The sequence below is a fragment of the Camelus dromedarius genome, chromosome 16, assembly GCF_036321535.1.
Source record: "Camelus dromedarius isolate mCamDro1 chromosome 16, mCamDro1.pat, whole genome shotgun sequence".
NCBI classification, from domain to species: domain Eukaryota; kingdom Metazoa; phylum Chordata; class Mammalia; order Artiodactyla; family Camelidae; genus Camelus; species Camelus dromedarius.
The window spans coordinates 17,185,062-17,206,553 of NC_087451.1; the positions used below are offsets into that span (position 1 = coordinate 17,185,062).

The window sequence follows — 21,492 nt, forward strand, 5'->3', positions numbered from 1 at the left end:
TACACATGAACTTTAACAAAGACCTGAAAAGCTAAGCATAAATATGGACACCACATACCAAAGATGAGACAAAAGTCTGAAATGAGATGCTTGTCAAAAGTATTCTGAGACTTTATTAATTCGTACCTATTGAAGAAAAAAAAACCCTATATACAGCTATGTGCACAAAACTCGAAAGACCAGAAGCAATACATCTCTCTGGCGTGGGCCTTACCATTACTCCTTATTTAAAACACACTAGATTTCCCCATGACTATAAAAATGACATGGTCATTGTAGAAAATTTGAAAAATAGGAGAAAGCATAAGAAGGAAAATAAAAATCACCCATAATCCCACCACTCAGAGATAACTTAACATTTTTGGTGTATCTCTTCTATGCTTAAAAGAAAAAACACTTTATATGTGTTTTACACGATTGACGTCACACTAAATACAGTTTTGTGTCCTGCTTTTTTCACTTCGCATGGCATTAGGAACATCTCCCCATGACGTTACAAATTCTTGGTGAATATGAATGCACCGGCCATTTGTTCAGCCCCACGTGAGGACTGGGCGTTCGCCCCGGGCTGGGCACCACGCTGCCTGGATGGGGAATAAATAGAAGAGACGCCAGAAAAGCAGGTGCGGGATTGCTGAGTCCACAGCACAGATGAATTCTGGGCTGATCTCCTTCCCTGGGAGGGAGTCCGGCTCCGAGCAGGATTTCCCTGCTTCACATGAGGGCTTGCTGGCAGGTTCATTCATCTGAGATCAGGCCTGGCCAAGGTCTGTGTCACGAGGCTCTGACACGAAGGTCAGCCAGGATAGGGAGCATTTCTGAACTGACAGTGTCAGTCAGTGGAAAACGCGGCTCTGCTTGCTCCCCGGCTAGTTAGTTAACTCCTTTTCAGGAGCGAGGTTAGCAGGAGTCAGGGTCCTCTAGAAAGACCCTGCTCCGAGCAGCTTTGGGCTTTCAGCTCCGTGGCTGAGCGAGGGTCAAAAAGCAAGAGCAAATGAGAAAAAGAGAAATCACCCCGGATGGTTGGTAAAGATAGCACTTTAAAGTCACCTGGGGTCTTCACGTGACCAGCAGTCCCAGACGTTGCTGGGGTGTCATGTTGGTGTGAAACTGGCAACAAGGAGAGAGACGAGAAAAGTGGGTGGGGCTAGGGGATGCCCCAAGTGTCGTTCTACGTGGACCAGATTGTCAAGTTCAAAGTGCTCCTAGCTTTCTTCCTGTGGAGAGCGCTCCTTACATCATGGGGTAGGCGATGACAAAATAGTTAAGCTCTGAATCGATCAGCTTTCTGTACTTCCTGTAAATTTCCCGCATTGTCCTGTCCTCTTCATTCGTCTCACATCTGTTTGTGTAAATTCTCACCTGTGCAGAGAGAGAAACACCCCCGCATGCACGTGCGCGCACACACACACACAGTGACTACATCATCCAGGCCCCAAAGACAGTCCGGTGACGGACACGTACAGTTGTTGGCAGAATCAGGAAAAACCTAAACCCAACTAGTAAGGATGAAATCTCCAGATTCCTTTCCATGAAATTGTTCATTTCCAACAGACAGTCTCATGAGATGTCCGTCCCCCCACTCCTCTGACACCCTGCCTCATCCCCGACCTTTGTCCCAGAGCAGGAGCACTGTGGCTGGACGCCTCCCACCCTGGGGCCGGATGCCCCTGCCCCAACCCCGTGGAACCCCCCTGGGGGTGGCTCTTACCTTGAGTGTGCGCAGAGCACACTGCCCTTCTTCCTGACTCTTCAGGATCCGTTCCACAAACTTAACATCGAGGAAAGCCCAGATTTTGAAATAAAACAACTTCCTGCAGGATAAGATGAGGAGGTGCAGCTCCTCGTCCAGAGACTCATGGTTGTTGTTGAACTCAAAAGTTAGCTTCTGGAAAAGTGCCAGAGGGGAAGACAGATGTGGGCAGAGATGCTGGGACTGGCTGGATTGTTCCATAACACCTCATGACCCACCTTTGGCCAGATAGCCATGTGGAAAAGGAACACTGGACATGCTGTCGTCAGAGGAAGGGATTTGGGAATGAAAGGATCTTAACCACATTTGCAAAACTTGGAGTTTGGGGGCAATGTATCTGGAGTCTGGAGACCAAGGTGCTGGTCCCAGCCTGGCGGTAGACCAGCCGGGTGACTGGGAGTGGGGGGGTGCCCAGACCTCCATTTCTTCTGAGGAAGGGTAGCAGTGGCGTCTGCCTGTGCACTTCAGGGCTGTCTGAGTGTTAATGAGCCCTTAGCATTCTGTAATCCCTCTCTGTAAGTAGGGGTATTTATGCCTGTGAACATTAATCATAAGCCTTCTGTGAGGTCCTTAGGAGGGACAGAATGATCGTGATTTTATAGATGGTGAGCCGCCAGGTTAGAGAACAGCCCGCCCCTCTGAGCTCTTCAGTGCTTTGGGTCGGATTTGGCTTTTTGTCTGGTTCAGAGTCACACTGTTTCCTGTGCGCTGCTGTGACCAGGTGGAAGGGTGGGAGGGGCTGCTGGCCTGCTGCTCACCTGTAGGGGCGCCTCGTTGCTCAGCCTCGCCGCACTGAGCTGGGGGATAGAGGGCCTTCCTTGGCTGTCAGCCAATTAGGAATTGGTTCCACGTACAGGAAGTGAGCAGTAGCTTTTGTCCTCTGCTGTAGTCTTGGGGGACCAGGGGAGGCTTAGTCTGGTGACATGTTCCAGGACTTCAACTTGAGATTGAGTGAGTGTGTGTGAGCCCAGCCAAGAGCAGACAGCCGTCACTCCTCACAAGCCCCCCGGCCCTCAGGGCATACCTACCTGCAGGGTGTGCCGGAAGGTGGGCAGGAGGTCCGTCAGAGTGGGCCTCATGGACCAGTCTGGGTCGCTGAAGTAGCAGCTCCTCAGGCTGATGCTCCTGACCGGGATCTCCTGCAGGAGGATCCGGGCCAAGCGCTCGTGCTTCATGACTCGCTCAAAGAAGAAGTTCACCTTGAGGCTGGTGGCGTGCCTGGCCAGCTTGGCCCAGGACATGCCCCAGATGACCTGGCTGTGGGGGTCATGGACGTGGCACTTCACGTTCATGGTCCAGAGGGTACCGGCATTGTTCTCACACAAGTTCTCCAGCAGCTCATCGGAGATGCAGTTGTAGTTGAGGGTCAGGGACACGAGGCTGCGGAACGTGGCCATGGTCTTGTGGAACTGGAGGCTGCTGTAGACGGCGAGGTGGTGACTGAAGTAGTCCTCGATGTTGAGCTCCGACACCATGCTCTTGCTCCTTAAGTAGCTCAGGGAGTTGAGCACGTGGCAGCCTTGCTCCACGGTGAGCCTGGCCCCCTTCAGGTTGAGATAATCCAGGTGTTTGCCCATCTTCTTCAAGAAGAAGCTCAGGCTTTTGATGAACGAGCTCCTGATGCTGTTCCTCCAGACCAGGCGGTCCAGTTCCAGGTGCTGGATGGAGAGAGACTTCAGGCGGTTGTTACTCTTGCCCAGACATGAGAGAAGCCCTCGCATGGTGACCTGGAACTTCTTGGTTAGGACAGCGTTGTAAGGATTCAGGAATTTGATCTCCAGGTGCTCCAGATAATGACCAAATTTCTTCACATACCAAAGAGCCGACTCGAATTCAGACGCGTGTACCCTGGAAGGTCTCCCACTGAACGTGATGGTTCTGTATCGCCAGAGATCAGCTGAATACATCATCTGGTTCCACTTTCTGCAGACAAGGGCTGCTCTGGACCTGTCCCTGTCTCCCAGCCACCAGAAAACACGACGCAGGCACACATCGGGCAGAGCGGCCCAGCAGCTCTGGTCTTGAGGCTGGATCAGTTGGCTTTCTTCGTCCATCAAGGAACCAGGATGTCCACTACAGCTGAGTGGTAGGCAGGGCTTCCAAAAATGAGGAGAGAAAAGCAATCACTTGTTTTCTGCGGAGAGTGAAAAGGAAGAGCCATTACCTGCCAAACACCTATTAAATAAACCCAATGGAACAAACTTGCACCATTGGCGCCATGTGTAGGTACTGTGCTGGTGCAGGGGGTGCAATAATTAATCCACCAAGCAGTGAACACCTGCAAGAATTCACAGCCTATTGGGGGTCCATCAGGTACACAGACCAGGACTCAATTACAACCCTGTGGGAGAAGTGAAAAGCTTCAGGCATATTCATGGCGCAGGGTAGCGAAAACAAGGGGTGATTAGTTTTGTCTAGGTAAGGAGGAAGTAAAGAAGGCTGCTCAGAGGAGGTGGCATCTGAGCTGGGTTTGGTAGGGTGAGTAGGATTTGCAAGGCAGACCAGGTTGGTGGTGGAGGAACTGGTATACTCCAGGCAGAGGGGCTAAGACGTGCAAAGCCACAGAACTGTGAGCGTATCTGATGTGTTCACACTGTTTGCAACTTAACTTGTGACGGGCAGGGAGTGATGGAATTGGAGCTGAAACAGTGGGAGGTACTGGTTCAAGGGCATCATTCTAAATGCCCTGAATGATACGATAAAGGCTGTGTCCTTGATGGATACCCACTGTCTCCTCTTCTCAAGACTTTAGAATCTGACATCGTCTCTGGATGAGAATCATTGTGTTGGGCGCCATTGCTGTTGGCTGTGTTTATATTGGAAAGGTATAGCAGCAGCAGAAGGATGGAGAACCTCAGCTGAGGCCAGGGAAGATGGAAGGATCACTCATCCAGAAGTGATGTGGTCAGTCTTGAGGTGTAGAAAGGATACTCAGGGGGAGTGGAGGAAGGATGTTTCAGAGCAGAGTCCAGGCTCAAAGCCTTGGACTAAAGCAGCATTATAGTGGGAGTGGGGGTGGGCTTGCGAGTTCTTTGGTAACTGGTGAATATAGAACTAGGAGGACTGGAAGGTCTCTGACTTGGCAGTTGGATTGTAGGTGGTACGCCAGCCAGGGTAGGAAGTCCCAGGGGAGAGCTGGGCTCAGGCCCCACCTGACACATTGAGCCCTGGGTCAGACTTTTCACAACCATCCACTGTAATCTTCATGGCTTTGCTTTCAATGTTTCCCCTGTCTGAGAGCTCTCCTCCCTTTCTTTACCTCTCCCCAAGCCCCATTCTCTAAGGTTCAAGCCCTAGCACTCCATAAAGCTTGTATTGGTTTCTCTACCAAGTGGCCCAAGATTATTTACCATGGCTCATAAAAACTTAGAGCTGGAAGAGATCTGAGAATTGATTTTTTTTTTAAACAGGTGGAAACTGGGCCCAGAGAAGTGACGGGGCTTGCCTATGTTCACACAGCAAATTAGTAACAGGGCCCAGGTTAGACCTGAGCTTTCTCTTGTTTCTCTTGTATTTTTTCCCTACCTCCACTTTTCAGGCCTTGGGTGCATGGGGACAAATTAATCTTTCTTTTTTTTTTTTTTTCCAGTTCAGGACAGACACTTGTCTGGATAAGACCTCTCTTTGATTCTACTTATTTATTTCCTTTTAACTCTGTCCCACTCCATTGTTCCACACCATAGTCAACTATTCCATGTGTTTGATGTGCTTCTTTTTGTGTGTGGCTTGCCAAACGTGCATTCAGTATTTGTAAACGTCATTCATGTTGCCCTGTGTACGTCTCACCCACTGGATCTGTCATCTGAGTAAGCCCCTTTGTAGGGATCCCCGCCCTTCTCCTATCCACTTCCCCCATGATGGACCCCCAGGCCTCTTCCAGCTCACCCCCAGCACCACAGTGGCAGTGAGCATCCTCAAGGGAGCTCCTGCAGGCAAGCTCCTGTAGGGGACTTACTTTTGGGGTCTTCTCCCATGCCTTTGTCCTCACTACCCTGTCATCATCTACTGAACAGTTTGGCTCGTGCCTCCAGCTGGCCCTCCCATCTCCCATCCAGACAGACTTCCACATGGGAATTGGCAGCAGCCTGCCTGTCCCCACCCAGGACACAGGGCTCCAGTGGGCTCAGCCTGCCCCCTTCTCTTTCCCCTTTCTCAGTGTCCACCCCTTAGTATAGTCTGTGTCTAAGCCTGTCTCTCTCACAAAACCCACACACTCCTTGAGACTAGGGGCAGCCTCATTTTTCTTTTGAGGAGGTACTTAAACATTTAACTGATGAGGAAATAAGGTTGTGTCTTCAATCACATACAAACTAGCCGAGGCTAGGGGACTCCACAGCACTTAGCAAGGAGCAAGGTACCTAAGAAAAACTAAAGCAGTCTGAAAGCTGATCAAACGAAGCCCTTTGCCCCAGCAAGGTCATGGGTCAGAATTATCAGACACTTTAAGTCATAGGGTAGGGTTGGGAGAATATCTTTGGTGGGCTGGGAAAGGTGTCGCAAGTGGTCCAAAAGTCATATGCCATTACCTGGACCCCCCTCCCCCCACACCCCTCTCCCCTGTGCCAGAGGCAGTGAGTGTAGTAGGTTAGATCCTGGTTCTGTCAACTGCTGTATGTGACCTTAAGGCAAATTAGTCAATTTCTTTGTGTCTTAGTCTCCACATCTGTAAATAGGGGTAATAATAGTACCTTCCTCCTTGTACTGGGGGAGTTAAATGGGCTGATATATGGAAAGCACCAGAACAGTGCCTGGCACATAGTAAATGTTATACAAATGTTTGCTGCCATCAGAGAGTTAGTGCCAAGGTGCTTCTGCAACACCCCTGTATGGAGGTCTGAACACACTCATTTCACAAGTGGGGAAACAGAGGTGTTAGAAGGGTAGGGAAGTGTCCCTGTGAGATGGCGTGGTAAGTGGGGAGATGGGATTCGAACCCAGCCTGAGAACGCTCCAACCCAGGCTTGGTTCATTACGTCACACAGCTGTCAATCCTGGAAGGAAACCTGGGTGTCCGATCGATCGCTGGGACAGGAGAGGTGGCCCGGAAGCCTCCCGGGGGAGGCGGGGGAGGAGGGCAGCCCACCCCTCCCCGCGGGGTTCTCGGGGCGTCCAGACCACCCACCCCCAGCCCGCACCGCCAGTTACCGTTCGCTGCGCCCCGCTGCTCCGGCTGCAGGGACCTCGAGCGCCGGCCTGTCCCGCCCGCGCCGCCTCTGCCCCGACTCTAACTCCGCCACCGCGGGGTCCGCGCCCGGGGCCCCCGTTGAGGCTAAAGGCCGAGTGGCCCCGCCTTTGTGACGCGCCGCCACCTGCGGGGCTCTGCGCATCCCCAAGGCCGCGGGGCCCAAACCTGGGGTGACCAGCCCAGCCGATGGTGCGCGGGGGTGGGGGGTGGCCAAGACGAGTCCCCGCGCAGAATTTCCCGAAGGCGCCCTGGCTGGGGGGCCGGGAGGCAGGAAGCTCAACCCCACATCCGCTGCCTGTCCCTCTTCCTGCGAGGAAGAGGTTCTGCCCCAGACTTGGGGCTCAGGCCCGCGCTGTCGTCACCTTCCCCGTCCGGACCCAGCCCTGGGGTTCTGTCCTGTCCGGGGGACCCAGCGAGCACGCTTCTCTTTGGGAAAGCACGGCAGAGCGCTCTGCCTCGGCTTCCACTCCCCCGACCCTGGCCCCCTTAGACAGGGTTCCCAATGAGAGCCTTAAGCAAACCTGTCTTAGCGATGTGACAAGGCTTGAGAACCACTCCACCTCTCCAGTTTTGGGAGGGTAGGGCTCACCTAACCACCCACTGTCTTGGGCCCTTCCCTCCCTGGTAAGGGCTGGTGCCCCAACTGGTCTCCCCAAAGGCCAGGCAGAAAGGTAGGGGTGTGCTGTTTGCTGGGAGGTCGGTTGCATCTCAAGGTGTCTCCTAGCTGCTGTCCCTGCCAACAGCCTTCAGGGGCACCCTTTTGCGCCCTTACCTGGCCTTCACCTGCCACCCAGCCTCACTTTTTTCTTCCTCCTGCCTTCTTTCTTTTTTTCTGCCACCCACTCCCCTTTCCTTGTGTACTGCCTCACCCCACCGTCACCAACCCTGGAAAACCAGTGAGAACTCTAAAGGTGCTGGACAGGCTTTCAGGGAAGGCCCTTTATTCTCCAGGGACAAAGCTGGGTCCCCGGTATCTAGGCAGTGTGGGGCCTGGATGCTTGATCAGAACTCTCAGGCAGAAGAGCTGGAACACTTTTTTCTCCTGGTTTATCTGTGGCTCTTGGGCAAACCAAGATCTCTGTTAAAAGAAAGAAAATAGTTAAAATCCAGACCTTTTCTTCTACAAGAAAGAAACCCAGTGAATAAAACCCATCTTTTTTTCCCAAGTAAAGACTAGCACAGGGGAGGGTATAGCTCAGTGGTAGAGTGCATGCGTGAGGTCCGGGGCTCAATCCCCAGTACCTCCATTAAAAATACATACGTAAATAAATAAACCTAATTACTCCCCCCCCAAAAGATGAGAAATAAGAAGAAAAGAAAAGAAAAGAAAAGAAAAAGACTAGCATAGAAAGCATGCTGAAAAACCAGTATAAAAACAGAATCATTTACGTTTGTCGTACCTTTTCTTTTCCGGTTCTAGCTGGAACTTCTCACTTGTTTTCCTTTTGACGAAGCTAACCACAAGCATTTCTCCTAAAGAAACGGACGTTTTAAAAAGTTCAATGTGTTTAAAGTGGGAAGAGTTAGTTCCTGGGGTATCTTTGGGTACTGCTATCCCCAGTTCCCAGAGCAGGAACCCTGAGCTACAGACAGCATAGAAAAGGCCTGGAGCCCAGTGAGCCAGGAGGGGTTCACGGGAGCCTTGGGACAATGTTTAATAGAGGCCTGTCATTATCAGGGGTTGGGGCGGGTAGTGGATGAACACATTAGAGGACACACACCATGGACTCTTATGCGGCCATTAAAAAAAAGGAGGGAAACACGTCATTTGACTTGGAGGGATGTCCTTGGATATTGATGTCCTTGGATATTGATGTCATAACATTAAGATGCAAAGAATTATGCATAATTGGACTCCAAATGTGTGTATGTATATGTATGTGATTATATAATAGAGTTGCCAGACAAAATACAGGATGCCCAGTTAAATTTTAATTTCAGGGAAACAAGAATTTTGTCTTAATATGAGTATATTCCATGAAATTATTTTGTTGTTATTTTTGTCCCAAGTAATGAATTTTTATTTGCTAAATCCAGCAACCCTATTATATAAGGATGGAGGGTGGTATGGAATTATGGAAGATTGTGGGAGGCAAGGGAATGTGGCCCTAGTGACATCCCCAGCAAGTATGAAACTCACCCAACTTTGTAAAATTATGTGCTTGTGTGCATAAAGAGATGCCTAAAGAAGCAGGGGGAAAAAATCCCCAATATTTAGGTCTAGTTTCTTTTGTAAGGAGCGTGTATCATATGTTAAGTGAAAAAGGCGAATGGCAGAGTAATGAGTATAGGAAGATGATATATGGGGGAAAAGAAACAATTCAAACCCCATAGAGGCTTGTTCACGTTTGTGTGAGCAGAGGTAAAGCTTTGGAAGGACACCCACCAGGTGCTGAAATTGGTATCTCAGGTCAAGGCACTGGGGGGTGGGGTGGGAGTGGGGAAGAATTTGCTGTATCTGTATATTTGTTCGTATGGGTATCATGTCAATTGGTTACAACAAAATCTAGTATCTTGTACTTCTGTTTTTTGAAAAACATCAAATAATTAAACCCTTTTTTTTTAAAGTGAGGCATCCTGTTTGGGGCTTAAGAGCATTTATATACACACATACTCCAGGCTGCGTTCTGCCATTCTCTAATTGTACAACCCTGGGGAAGCTACTTGACCTTTCTGTCTAGTTTCCTTATCTGTAAGCTAAGGATTAAACACCTGCCTGTTGTTTTCAATGACTAACCATTTGTAAAGAACTTTGAAGTGTAACTGGTGCATAATGGTTAACTACCTCTGATGCTAATTCTTATTCTTACTTATTTTACATTTAGGCTGTAAAAATCAGGCTACTGAGGCTGTAAATCCTGAAGTAAACCTTGACCTGCTGGAGGCAAGATACCAACTGACTTAGGATCTTGACCAAGGCTCTGATCTCTGGGCCTCAGTTGCTTATCTACACCACGAGAGAGCCAGACTGGAGGCTCTCTGTTCATTCATTTACTCTACAGTTTTGGAGCATTGGCTGTGTGTGGTCAGTCCCTGGACTGGGAACTGGAGACACAGAACTGAAAATCTGGCTCTGCCTTCAAAGGTGGGAGATCATGCAAATATATTAACCAGGTGATAGGCGTCATGAGAGTGGATTTGGGCACACAGAGAAAGGGGAGACAGGGATGTCTGCAAACATCCTGGTCTTGGATTTCTTTAAACACTGTCCAGATGGTTCACAGCCAGGTAAGGAGAGGACAAAGGCTGGGTACCTGATGCTGACTTAGGGTTGGCAGAGGAAGTAGGATGCCACACTGAGAACATCTCCTCAGAATGTCATAGGCTGTCTCATCTTCTACAGGAGCAGAGACCCTGAGCTTGTGATCAGACTTCAAAGGCAGATCCGTGGTTTTGTTTGTGCCTCTTGGTGCTTGCCTCGTTGACTTTTCAGAAAGAAGGGGAAATCTGCATATTTTTTTTGTCTTTGGACGGACACCTTTTTCTGCTGTGGAAGTTTGATCTTGAGCAGCCTGACTTGGAAGGAATGAAGGAGGAAATTCTGGTTTTCCAACTGGAGAATATTTCACAGACTCTGAGACTGGACGACACCTATCCTGCAACTGTGAGTCAAATATCAAATTAAAAAATGACTTTGGCTTGAATGGTTGGATAATACAATAGGCGAGATAACCTGAAAATTTCCCACTGTGAACATGTAGGAATGCTGCATAAAATACGACAAACATTCATTGAGCTGACTTGGCAAGAAAGCAGGCAAGCTCCACGTTCCAGGAATGAAGACCTGGCCTGTTAAGCACATGAGTTGACCCTTTGGGAGGAGATGTGTGGGATCAGTCTTGTAACTAAGAGCTTAGATGAGAGAAAAGTCCCAGCCACACAAGGTGTGAAATTGGAAGACAGACTCCCCTGTCCCTGCACAAAGCTGGGAACCTTGAAGGCTAAACTAAGGTGGCTAAGAGAAAAGAATCGGGTAATTAGAGAAAGGAAAGTGGCAAGGAAGTTTGTCTACCTTGCACTAGAAATTGAGTGTGGGGAGGCAAAACTGACAATCCTAAAAACTCAAAATCAGAGGCTCATGCCATTCTTGTATTTGGGGTTCAGATTTACATAAGCCTCATGGTCTGAGAATACCCAAGCAGAAGAATTAATATAAAAATGGGATGTATGGCAGAAATAATCTTAAAATCCCTCTGGAGGGTACATAATTCCAAACTATGTCATAAAGTATTCTCACAAAGTCTCACTGTGGGAGCCCATGATTGGGTTAATAAATTGTAACAGACGCCAGCCGCTTGTGACCTTTAAGAAGAACAAATGTGCTTAGTAACTGCTTTGCTAGCAGGTGCCTGTGCATCTGCACTCCTGTCTCTTTGCAGTAAAAAGCAGAGACAATGCCTTGCTTGCATAGTTGAGGTTTTAGCCTAGGGCTGCTTCCAATGGCAAAGCCATTGTGTATCCTTTTCTATGAACAGAGAACACAGTTTGTTTATCATAAGCATAGGTCCATAGTTCAGGGTTTACTCTTCTCATTGCAAAGCGACTACCTAAACCCTCAACTATAAATGCTGGGCATGCTTCCTGCTTTTTAGATAGTCTATAATCCCCAAGACAAGGAACTGGCTGGTCTGGTGGTCTGTTTTGTAATCAACATCTTATGTCTGAAGAATGTACCTTGTTCCCCTCTCCCCATGTCTGTCCTGAAGATAAATTAAGCCTTTGTACTCATTGTGGATTCTATAATCTCTACCCGATCCTGTCTTTCCTTAAGCTCCTACATCGCATGACACAACTGTTGGTGATTTTTCCTTTGATTGTACACAATAACTGTGGGAACATTTGAGAGGCTCGAAGAGTTGGTCCCTGACTCCCTCTCGCTCTGTTGACTTTCCACAGAGTCTCGAGTAATTCATTCTGTCTCAGGGGGACTTCTGCTGGACAAAACCCACATCTCACCATCTAGAAACTCACGTTTCAGATTTATACACAAGGAAGCAGTATACCTTGAGTAAGAGTCATAGACACAATCAATGGCAGGATTAGTCTCCAGGAAGTTCAGATAATAGAACTCTAGGAGAGAAACTGTAAAATTAATTAAAATGATTAAAGCAAGAGAAAAGAACATGATCCTATGTAAAAAGAGTAGGTGAATCTGAAAGAGAGATAAAAAGAACTTCTAGAAAGGAAAAATACAGATACTAAAACTCAATGGATGGGCTTAAAAACAGCAGAAAAGATTTGGCCAAGAAAGAATGAACTTGGAAAATAGATTTGAGGAAATTATTCAGAATAGAGGAGAGAGAAATATAAAATGTGAAAGATTAAGAGACATGAAGCTAGAACAAGATCCAATATACACCCAATATGTTCTACAGAAAGAGCTGGGGAGCACATGGAGCAGTTAGGGGACACTGGGGAGTCAAAGAGGTTACAGCTGAGACTTTTCCAGAACTGATTAAGACAGAGCTAAATCTTTAGATTCAATCTGGAGAAATGCTGAAGAAGAGAGAAAAACAAGCACATTTGAGCATAAATCCTCCCTTAGATACACTGTAGTGAAACCACAGAAGATCAAAGGCAAAGAGGATCTTGAAATCAACCAAAGAAAAAGGTTATGTGCAAAGGAATGGCAGTTACACGGAAAGCTGACTTGTCGATAGCAATCACGGAGGTGGGAAGATGGTGGGATAATCTTCAAAGTGCTAAGAGAAAATAACCGTTAAAACCTAGAATTTGATATCCAGTTAAACTACCATTCAAGAATGCAGGAAAAAAAAAAAGGAGGAGGGTATAGCTCAGTGGTAGAGTGTGTGCTTAGCAGAAAATGACTATTTTAAAGATGTATATTAAAGAATGATGAGTCAAGTGACCAGACATCTTGGATCTACTTTAACATACTTTCAAAAAAGAACAAAAAAGAAAAGAAAAAAAAAAAGGATAGCTGAGACAAATGTGGAAAACTTGATTGTTGATGTAACTGGTGATGAATACGTAGGGGTTAATTATGTTAGCTCCATTCTTTTGTATTTGTCTGAGAATTTTTTGTAATGCCATTTAAAATTTTAAGATGGTAGATAGGTTCTGTAGCCATTGATGCTATCATTTTCAGACCTACAAAGTCTAAAAAATTAGTCTTCTGTGCTTTCTTTCTCAAGAAACTATTCAAGGATATGCTCTACCAAAGAAGAAGTAAACCAAGAAAGACAAAGACGTGAATCTAAAATTTGGGGAACAGAACTTCAGCACTGGAGAGAGGGGAAGAAGTTCCCAACTACTCATCAGGCCTGGGAGCAACATGCCCCAAAGTGAACAGGCTAGAATACCTGATGTGTTTGATTGTACTGAGGGGGAAATTTTCAGCCCTGGTGGAAAGTTTTAGGGATGATTAAGGGATGGGTACCTAGCAAATGAAGCAAATGAAAAACTGAAGCAATTATTAACTCCAGAGAAAACAAAAAGTTGTAGAAGAAAGTAAATGTAATCATAGTTTGTGTGGCATAGCCATTTGTAATATTTACATGGTCATAATAATGTAACATTGAATTTAACCAGAATTTAACATTGATTTAATCAGAATGGGTGATATCACTATATGGAGAGGATGGAGGAAAGAAACTTAGAGGTGTGTATAGTATATAGGTGGTGTAAGAACATGAAATCTATATCCCTAAATCCTTGTGAATTAATAGATAATACCTAAAATTGAAAAAAAAAATCAGTATAAGAAGATGTTTTAGAAATATGGGACTAAATACCAGAAGAAATAGCCAAAAGAATTAGAAAATAGAGTATTTGTGTTTGGGAAGTAGTTAGCATGAAGCTTGTATTTTAACTGGGGTGGTAGGAGACAATTAACAAGGGCTGTGATAAATAAGTGAATCAGATAATATGTTAGAAGTTGATAAATGTTTGGGAAAGAATAGAGAAAGGTAAGGGGGATGGTGAATGTAGGATGGGAGACAATTTAAAATAGGTTGTCTGTGAAACACTCAAGTGAAGAAGCTGAGTAGGCAGTGATATATGAGTATGAGTCTGGAGCTTGGGAGAAAATTTTGGAATGAGGTATAAATTTGGGAGTGTCTGCCTATATAAGACATTTTTAAAAATCGTAAGATTTGATGAAATTATTGAGGCATTGTCATTGAGTATAGGTAAAGAAGAATACAGAGAGTGGACTCTACCCCCCCAACCCCAAATTAAGAGGTTGGGGAGCAAGAGGAGGGGAGACCAGTGAGGTAACTGGAGGCCAGGAGAGCATGGTATTCTGGAAGCCAAGGAAGGGGCGAGCTGAATCATGAACAGTCGAGGGAGTGATGAGCAGCGGTGTTAACTGCTCCTCATAGACCGAGGACTGACCACTGGTTTTAGCAACATGAAAGTCACTGATGACTTTGACAAGAGCAGTTTTTGGGGTGGCGGCATGAAGACAGATTGGAGTGGGTTTAAGAATGGGAGAAGAAAGGGATTCAAAGACTTTAGACAACTTGTCTAGACATTTTGCTACAGAGAGGAACAAAGAAAGAAGATGGCAGCTGGCAGGAAATGAGGTTCAGAGAAGTACTTTTTATTTCTCTGTCTTGAGGTCATGTTAATATAAAGTGAAAGACCGAGAACCATAAAACCACATTATGTGAAAGATTTCAGTCCCGACTTGCAAATTTAAGAGAGAGAGACAGAGAGATGGAATGCTTTCCATGCAGGGCCAAAGATGGCACCACCAATAGAAGTATTTGTTCATATTACCCCTTTAAAAGCTTATCATAACAAATGTTAGAACATACCGAAGTGGACAGTTTGAGACTCAGTTGTTGCCTACATGTGTAGCTCATTCCACCTTGCCCTGTTGTAGGAGAGAGAGTGGGGAGCAATGCTGGAGCAGAGGAGCAACATCACCTCTAGACGGGAACACAGAAATCTCCTCTATGATTGACAGGTGGGAAGCAGTGTGTGCGCGTGTGGATGCTGGCCCGGGGTACCTCTGGTGGTCAGTGGTCATGGATGTTCTCTTCTCACGAAGAAGCAGACAAATCATTATTCCCACTTTCCTCAAAGAAGAAAGAGGCTCAAAGAAGCTACACAGCCAGTAAGTGGCAGAGCAGAACTGAAATCCAGAGTTTCTGACCACAAACCTAGTTCCATGTTTAGTAGTGTCCTCAAGTAAGAGCGCAGATATCCTTGGTTGCCAATCTGGACATTTTGAGGGAAACAGTCAGCTTGCCTCTTGTTTTGATGCTCATCAAGAATCTTCTGATTCAAATGAAAGTCATGGACCACTTATGTACTAGAATAAGCATCAGTATTAAGAAAAACAAATATACAAGTGCTTTCAATGTGCAGCTAAGGCTGAGAATCACTTGGCTGGGGCAGTGCTTCTCAAAGTTGAAACGCAAGGGACCTTGTGAAACTACATATTCTGATTTACCATTTCTAGAGACAATGCTAAGATTCTGCATTTCTAACAAGCTTCCAGTGATGTTGCTGGTCCACAGACCGCACTTCAAAAAGCAAGGAGCTGAGAGGTGGGAACGACCCAAATGTCTATCAACAGATGATAAGCAAAGTGTAGTATGACCATTAAAAAGCCGTAAGGGGAATGAAGCACTGACACAGGCTAAACATGGATTCACCTTGAAAACACGATACTCAGAGAAGGAAGCTAATCACATAAGATCACAGATTATATGATTCCATTCACAGGAAATGTCCAGAATCGGTAAATCCATATAGAAAGCAAGCATTAGTGGCTGCCGGGGGCTGCAGAGAGGGAGGAGTAGGGAGTGACTGCTTTCTGAGTCCGGGGTTTCTTTTTGGGGGGATGAGAATTTCCTGAACTAGACAGTGGTGGTGGCTGCACAACACAGTGAATGTTCGAGACGTTATTCGTGGTATGTTTTATATGTGTTTCCCCAAAATAAACAAGAAGGTCTAGATCATCCCTAGGTCATCATTTAGTTCTGATATTCATAGTTCTCTGAACTGAAGGGGAAGAAAGGATAAACAGCTCTCCATCCAAGGAGAAGGAGATGGGTTCTTTGGAGAGAAGCCTTGGTAAGCTTCCCCAGGGAGAAAAATCCTCCATCCAGCAAAAGAGGGGAGCAACTTAGGACAGCTAATGCACTAAAAGGTGCTCAGAGTGATGGAGAGAAGAGTCTGTGAATGTTCCCAGGCAAATTCGGTCAGTTAATCATATCATTACACCTTTACAGAGTGCCCTTTTGGTACCCAGCCCTGATACCAGCTTCAGTGTAGGAAGAAAGAGAAAATCACTCACTTTTGCAGGAGCTCACATTCTAACAGAAAAGACTCCCACGAGGGGCATAAAATGATAAGGTAGGTCCCATTGATGACCAAATTGCAATGTTCAGGCCCTGAAGGTTGAAGATGATCAGAGGCGGTCAGGGAAAGCTGGACTGGTCAGGGAGGCTCCTTGAAGGGCTGGTGCTGTTGGAGACTAATTATGCGTGCTAAGTTAGCCTAAAGCAATTACAACACCTCTTTCTGAACAAAGCGAGACTGAATATGGGAACCTCTAATATCCACGCTGTGTCAAATTGGATCCAGAATCTACCTTTCGTGTCACACTTTTTGGAACATGGACTGGCTATTGGCACCATTAGAATATGACTAATTTCTACTCACCAGGTGGTCGAAATACTTATTTCCTGGGATCATTTGGTTGCAATAATCACAGCAGATGTTGCTTTCAGGAGCTGGAATTCTCTCCCCTGAATAAGCACAGAAACGACACCACAAATGACTGCCCTGGACAACGGCTAGCCCCACGGTCTCACAGCACGGCCTGCGGTCCTGAGGATGGACTGCCCCGGGCCTGCCATGAGCGTCCTGCACTGCCAGTGTCCTTGGCCATACAGGCAACCCTTGGTGGAATCGCCCACATCATTTCCTTTAAGCCGCAAAAATGCACTCAGGGCAGCACACAGCCCTGATGAAGAGACATTTTCCTGGCGTGGTTCTGGTTTCTAAGGAGACAGAGGATGCCGTTACCACAGATGCCCGTCCCGGCCAATCTGACTGCTCTCTCATTTCACTAATTTCTGAGCCCTGTGATCAAGGGAGGAGTCACCACATGCATCTTTGTTGATGGTGTTGAAGCTGTATCGTGTTGTCTTGTTGAAGCTGTGTTGTGTTGACAAAGTTGCGCTGACGTCATGTTGCTTGTGCTGAAGCCCAGCCGTGCCGGGAATGTACGCGAATCTGAAGCACTCTAGTTTTTCATGTGCTGGTTTTGATAAAATTGTTTACCGGGACAGACTGACGTCCAAGGGATTTTAGGCTCTTCCCACATGTTACTGTGTTACTGAAGCAAACAGTGAACAGAAGAACGGTCACATTGCTGGCTTGTGTCCTCCGTGAACACACCTCATGAGGAGGTAACCGGGTCAAGAGAACACAAAATGGTACTAGGCAGCCAATACGTAGGCTTGAGAGTCAGGAGCTACAGCAAGCTCCCTTCCGTCCACTGCTGATGGTGGAAAATCTCCTGATTTGGTGTCAGGGAATGTGGCTGTCCTGCCTGGCTGCTGCCTCTGGCAAGCCCTTGTTTCATCCTATCTGTAAAAGGATGCAGGTGGATCTCTGCCAGGCTGGAATCGCGCTGGAGGAGTTCAAAGGAGGCCTCCCGTTTTGCAGACCCCCGTGGCCTCTGCACTCATCTGTGTAGCTCCCAGGACCCCCCTGGCCTCTTGGTCTCCTTGGACCAATTGTGTAAAGACCACAGCAGACACACAAGAAGGCCGCTCTGGTACCTGGTCTGTCATCACACACGTGTCGTCTGTCCTGCTGAGAGCTTACATCCCTGGCCACCCCGTCCAAGAGAGGCTCCACTCCCCTCCCCTGCCTGTGCTGCTCACCTTCCTGGAGCCGGGCCTGCTCGCCCCGACACACATCTCTGTGCTTGGCCAGCACATGGAGCATGAAGAGCTGGCCGCAGCCGGGGCAGAGCTTCGTCCGCCGGCCACAGTGGTGCTCATGCAGCTCCACCTTGCTGAGGCGCACGGCCAGCTCACAGAACTTGCACTCGACCGGGCGTTCCTGGCACTCCGTGGCCTGTGGAGAGGCAGGCAGGACGGGCACGGTCACTGGCCTGCAGTGACTGCAGTCGGGTTGGGGAGATGAGCTTATTTCCCCGGGGGATTAAAGCCGGTAAGATAAAGCAGACGGGGAGGGCCAGAGGGGGGAACTCTCGGGCTCATGGACCACGGGGAGCACCTCTGACCGGCATCTGGAGGCGGGAGGCCTGGTGTCCCTGTGGTGAGCTAGGTCCCCATCGTTCCCCAATCCTGACTGGGCCAGAAGTGAGAGCTCGGGGGAAACCTTTATCGTTGCCCACCCCTCCATCTCCCGGGCTTGGCGGTGCCGGAGAAATCACACTTCACTCTCACCTCGTGAACCTCCAGCGAGTGCTTCGGCAGGCTCTGCTGACACATGGCACACCCCACCTAGGAGCACAGAGGAAGACGCCTTGGCTCCATGTGTCGAGTGTCGGGGGTGTGAAGGCCTCGGGGCAGGGATCAGGTGCCCTCGGCTCCCTGCAGCATCAGCCCCGTGTTCGAGGAGCGACTGTGGGAACTGCTGAGCGTGAGGAGCTCCAGAAACAGCAGGAGAGGGGTCAGCCTTTGACCGACCTTGGCCACAGCTGCCTTCTGGAGCTCTCCTTTCCTGCTTCCTCTCTGGACACATCTCAAAAGAACATTGTACCTTTCCTGAAACAGGGGCCCCTTGCCTTGGCCGAATCCTCACCCCTGTAGGGAAGGGATTGGGAGTGGGAAGGCCTGGAGTCGCCTCCGCTCAGTACAAGAAAGGCGGAATGAATTACCCTTCCCACCGCAGTGAAGGCTGGCGCACAGGGGCTGGGGAACGGGTGCCCCGAGGTGCTGCAGTGAGGGCGGGACTCCCACCTCCGTCCCGCTCCCGCCTCCTCACCTGCTGGTGCCCGCCCCTGCAGTGCTCGTCCATCTTCTCCTGCGGGACGGCCTCCTTGCACTCCGGGCAGAGGACCAGGAACAGCAGGCAGTGGGCCTCGTGCAGGGCCAGATGCGCAGAGGCCACGCTTCTTTTGCTGCAGGAGGGAAAACAGGCTTATTTCATGGTATAAAGCCTGGAGCCATATTTCATACCCAGGGCTGCTGGGCTAAGGTGTTTTGAGGCCTTAAGCACTGAAAATGTGATGGTGATACTGCCTGTCCCCTTCCCCATGCTGGTCCCAAGTCAGAGCAATGCAAAACCAGGAAGTAAGTGGCAGGACCCTCCACAAGCTCTTCCACCACCCGGGCTGAGAGGGAGTGGGCGAGGAGGAGCAGGAGGGAGAGGTCACAAAGGGTCCTGAGGACACCTGGGGAGGTGATGAGTAGGTTCATGGTCTTGACTGTGGTGACGGCTCCACAGGTATATACATACGTCAAACGTGTCAAATGGTACACTTTAAAAATGTACCATAAATGCAGCTTATGTCAATCATACCTCGGTAAAACTGTTTTTAAATGAAATAACAAATATCAAATATTTTGTTTGTTTTCAGGTGTTCCCCTGCTTGACCCACAGCCGGTTGGAAATCCAGCCCTGCCACGCCCACGCTCCCTGCGAGGGCAATGCCAGCTTTCAGAATCCCATAGGGAGAGCTTCCCCCGTCTCTGAGGGTGAGAGGCTGTCTCTCTGTGCCCTGTGCGACCTGCAGAGAGGTTCTGAGACCCTTCCTGGAGAAGGCTTCTGAGTCTTCTAGCTCCTGGGCAGGGCGTTTCTTAATGCTCCTCATCACCCAGAAATGCCTTCTTTCATTGCTCCCAGCTCTTGCTTTTGGTAGCATGGGAGAAAGGACACCAGTGGCCATAGCCTTAAAGGCCCAAAGGATGATGAGAGTTGCCCGCCCCCGTCCCGGGCACAGGGGATGTGGCCAGAGGGGAGTGGCTAGAGCCTCACTCCTCTTGGTCTGAACAAGCTCTTGGCTTCCGCACCACCCAGGCAGACGGCACAAAGGCTGCTCCCCATTCCTGCCCTCTCCTCTTGCCCTTCTGCCTGGCCTGGCCCCTTTCCCCCACTGCTCTCCCTGCCCCGTCCCCCCCGGCTGTCCTTCCTGAGCTGGTTCAGACACCAGAGAGCCAGAAGGGCCTGGCGAGAGAAGGCTCTCTGGGAGGGATCCCTCTGGTTCCTGCCACAGGTAGGGAGCTTCAAGAGCGAAATGCTTCAAGGGGCCAGGTCCCCCGGAGTTAGAGGTGTGGTCTGGGACCCTTGCTCCATCCCCTCACCCCGCCCCACAGCTCCCCCTCAAAGTGAGGGTGAGTCTCTGTGGGTCACTTTCTTTCAAAGACTGGTGTGAAGAGCGTATGATCAGAATCCCAAGTTAGGGCCCAAGGTCTGCCAAGTACTAGTAGCGCAGCAGGACAGTTAGCCTGGCTGTTTGGCTTTAGAACTGTCCCAGAAAGTCTGAAATATCTGGGGTGGGGGGCGGGGGCTGGGCCAGGGCTGTTACTGACCCTGACCGCCTCTCATCATCTCAGACACCTACTGAGCTTAAACCTCCGCACCACAGGGGCCCGCCCTGGCCCTCCGGGGTACATGGATCCTTTCCTCCTCACTTGAGAAACAGCCTTATCCTGTCTACTCCCCTCATCAGCCAGCCTCAGGTCAGCCACTAGGGAAAGCAGCTTCTTACCAGTTCCTGCACATCTGAGAGTCTCCCTCCATGTTCTTGCCTCTGGAGACTTCGTCCAGTTTCAGTTCTTGCGTACAGAGAGAGAAACAAAACTGAAAGTGTTCCAGCAACCCCGCCCACAGCCCAGGGAGGGAGGGATTTTCAGAATTCTCAGCCCACAGCTGCTCTTGTGGTCGGGCACTCCAGGAAGCTCCTCTGTAGCACAACCAGCCCAGATGGTCCCTGCTGCCACCCTCAGCCTGTGCTCCTGCCACCGGCTGTTCCTATGACCCTTTGGGCGGGAGCCAAACCTTCCCTGGGCAGCAGCCCCTCCCTTACCCATATGGCCTCACTGCACCCAAGTCTCTCCATCCCCTTCCTTGAAAAATGGGCCTCCACTCCCTCCTGGCCCTCTTACCAGTCTTCCCTCTGCAGGAGAAAGCTGGTTTTTCTGTGATGAACTTGAAGGCTGTGCCCTGAGAGTGGCTCCTGGACGTCCTGCATCGTATTCTGGTCCCGGTCGAGTCTGGGAGGAATTGTGGATGCAGGGTGGTGGGTGCCAAGATTGCAGACTTTGGAGCCACATTACTTTGAAGCTTGGTGACCTAGGGCAACCGCCTGTCTTCCTGAGTGCCTCTTTCCTCTCTTGTAAATAATTACAGCAGACACGACTATAATGCTAACAAGGGGACAGCCAACAGGCGGCAAAACCAGGCTCTGAACCCAGGCGGGGAGCCCTAGGCTTGTCTGTCCCGGAATAGCCACAGGGTCGGGAGGTGGGGGTTTGGACCCTGATAGTGTAACTAACTGGCAGCTTGAGTCACTAGCTTTCTGGGCTTCTGTTTCCTCATTTTTCTGGACTCGCCTGGGGACCTGGGGGACTTTGGGAGTCCAGGTGCTCCCAGA

General features: G+C 49.0%; 3 protein-coding genes and 1 long non-coding RNA gene across 9 annotated transcripts in view; 1 reads left to right on the forward strand and 3 right to left on the reverse strand.

Moving 5' to 3' along the window:
- Positions 1–82: 82 nt before the first annotated feature.
- Positions 83–7,922, reverse strand: FBXO39 (F-box protein 39). Of its 3 annotated transcripts, none has more exons than XM_031469514.2 (4): positions 7,823–7,922; positions 2,782–3,887; positions 1,712–1,888; positions 83–1,362 (listed from the first exon to the last, which is right to left on the reverse strand). In XM_031469514.2, exons 2-4 carry the CDS (start codon positions 3,805–3,807, stop codon positions 1,234–1,236), a joined length of 1,332 nt encoding a protein of 443 aa, XP_031325374.2. In that variant the 5' UTR covers positions 3,808–3,887; positions 7,823–7,922; the 3' UTR covers positions 83–1,233. The 3 variants fall into 3 exon arrangements, with proteins under 3 accessions (XP_031325374.2, XP_064351162.1, XP_064351163.1); XM_064495092.1 differs by lacking the exon at positions 7,823–7,922 and adding an exon at positions 6,899–7,699; XM_064495093.1 differs by lacking the exon at positions 7,823–7,922 and having other exon boundaries at positions 2,782–6,890.
- XAF1 (XIAP associated factor 1) lies at positions 7,851–20,735 on the reverse strand. Of its 4 annotated transcripts, XM_031469533.2 has the most exons (8): positions 20,608–20,735; positions 18,882–19,017; positions 18,341–18,397; positions 17,810–18,005; positions 16,578–16,663; positions 10,193–10,540; positions 8,339–8,411; positions 7,851–8,016 (listed from the first exon to the last, which is right to left on the reverse strand). In XM_031469533.2, the coding sequence occupies exons 1-7, from the start codon at positions 20,637–20,639 to the stop codon at positions 8,355–8,357; spliced, it is 912 nt and encodes a 303-aa protein (XP_031325393.2). In that variant the 5' UTR covers positions 20,640–20,735; the 3' UTR covers positions 7,851–8,016; positions 8,339–8,354. The 4 variants fall into 4 exon arrangements, with proteins under 4 accessions (XP_031325393.2, XP_064351169.1, XP_064351172.1 ...); XM_064495099.1 differs by lacking the exon at positions 18,341–18,397; XM_064495102.1 differs by lacking the exon at positions 10,193–10,540.
- The window catches only part of LOC116157946 (uncharacterized), a 14,845-nt gene continuing 12,367 nt past the window's right edge, over positions 19,015–21,492 (forward strand). Inside the window, exon 1 of the long non-coding RNA XR_010384470.1 lies at positions 19,015–20,112. This is a non-coding gene — a long non-coding RNA (uncharacterized LOC116157946). The remainder of the gene's footprint in view (positions 20,113–21,492) is intronic.
- C16H17orf100 (chromosome 16 C17orf100 homolog) overlaps positions 20,810–21,492 on the reverse strand; it is a 58,233-nt gene continuing 57,550 nt past the window's right edge. Inside the window, exon 3 of the mRNA XM_064495105.1 lies at positions 20,810–21,112. The gene's annotated coding sequence lies outside the window, so the exon portion shown is untranslated. The remainder of the gene's footprint in view (positions 21,113–21,492) is intronic.

What these genes read in the sequence shown, in the direction of transcription:
- XAF1 (XM_031469533.2), bottom strand. Translation starts at nt 20,639, where the DNA reads ATGGAGGGAGACTCTCAGATGTGCAGGAACTG. An exon ending in GCAGGGGCGGGCACCAGCAG is followed by an intron (nt 18,398 to 18,881) that starts GTGAGGAGGCGG and finishes CTGTGCTCCTAG; the next exon opens with GTGGGGTGTGCCATGTGTCA. An exon ending in CAACCCTAAGTCAGCATCAG is followed by an intron (nt 8,412 to 10,192) that starts GTACCCAGCCTT and finishes CCGTTTCTTTAG; the next exon opens with GAGAAATGCTTGTGGTTAGC.
- FBXO39 (XM_031469514.2), bottom strand. Translation starts at nt 3,807, where the DNA reads ATGGACGAAGAAAGCCAACTGATCCAGCCTCAAGACCAGAGCTGCTGG. An exon ending in CCTTCCGGCACACCCTGCAG is followed by an intron (nt 1,889 to 2,781) that starts GTAGGTATGCCC and finishes GCACTTTTCCAG; the next exon opens with AAGCTAACTTTTGAGTTCAA. An exon ending in GTGCTCTGCGCACACTCAAG is followed by an intron (nt 1,363 to 1,711) that starts GTAAGAGCCACC and finishes CTCTCTGCACAG; the next exon opens with GTGAGAATTTACACAAACAG.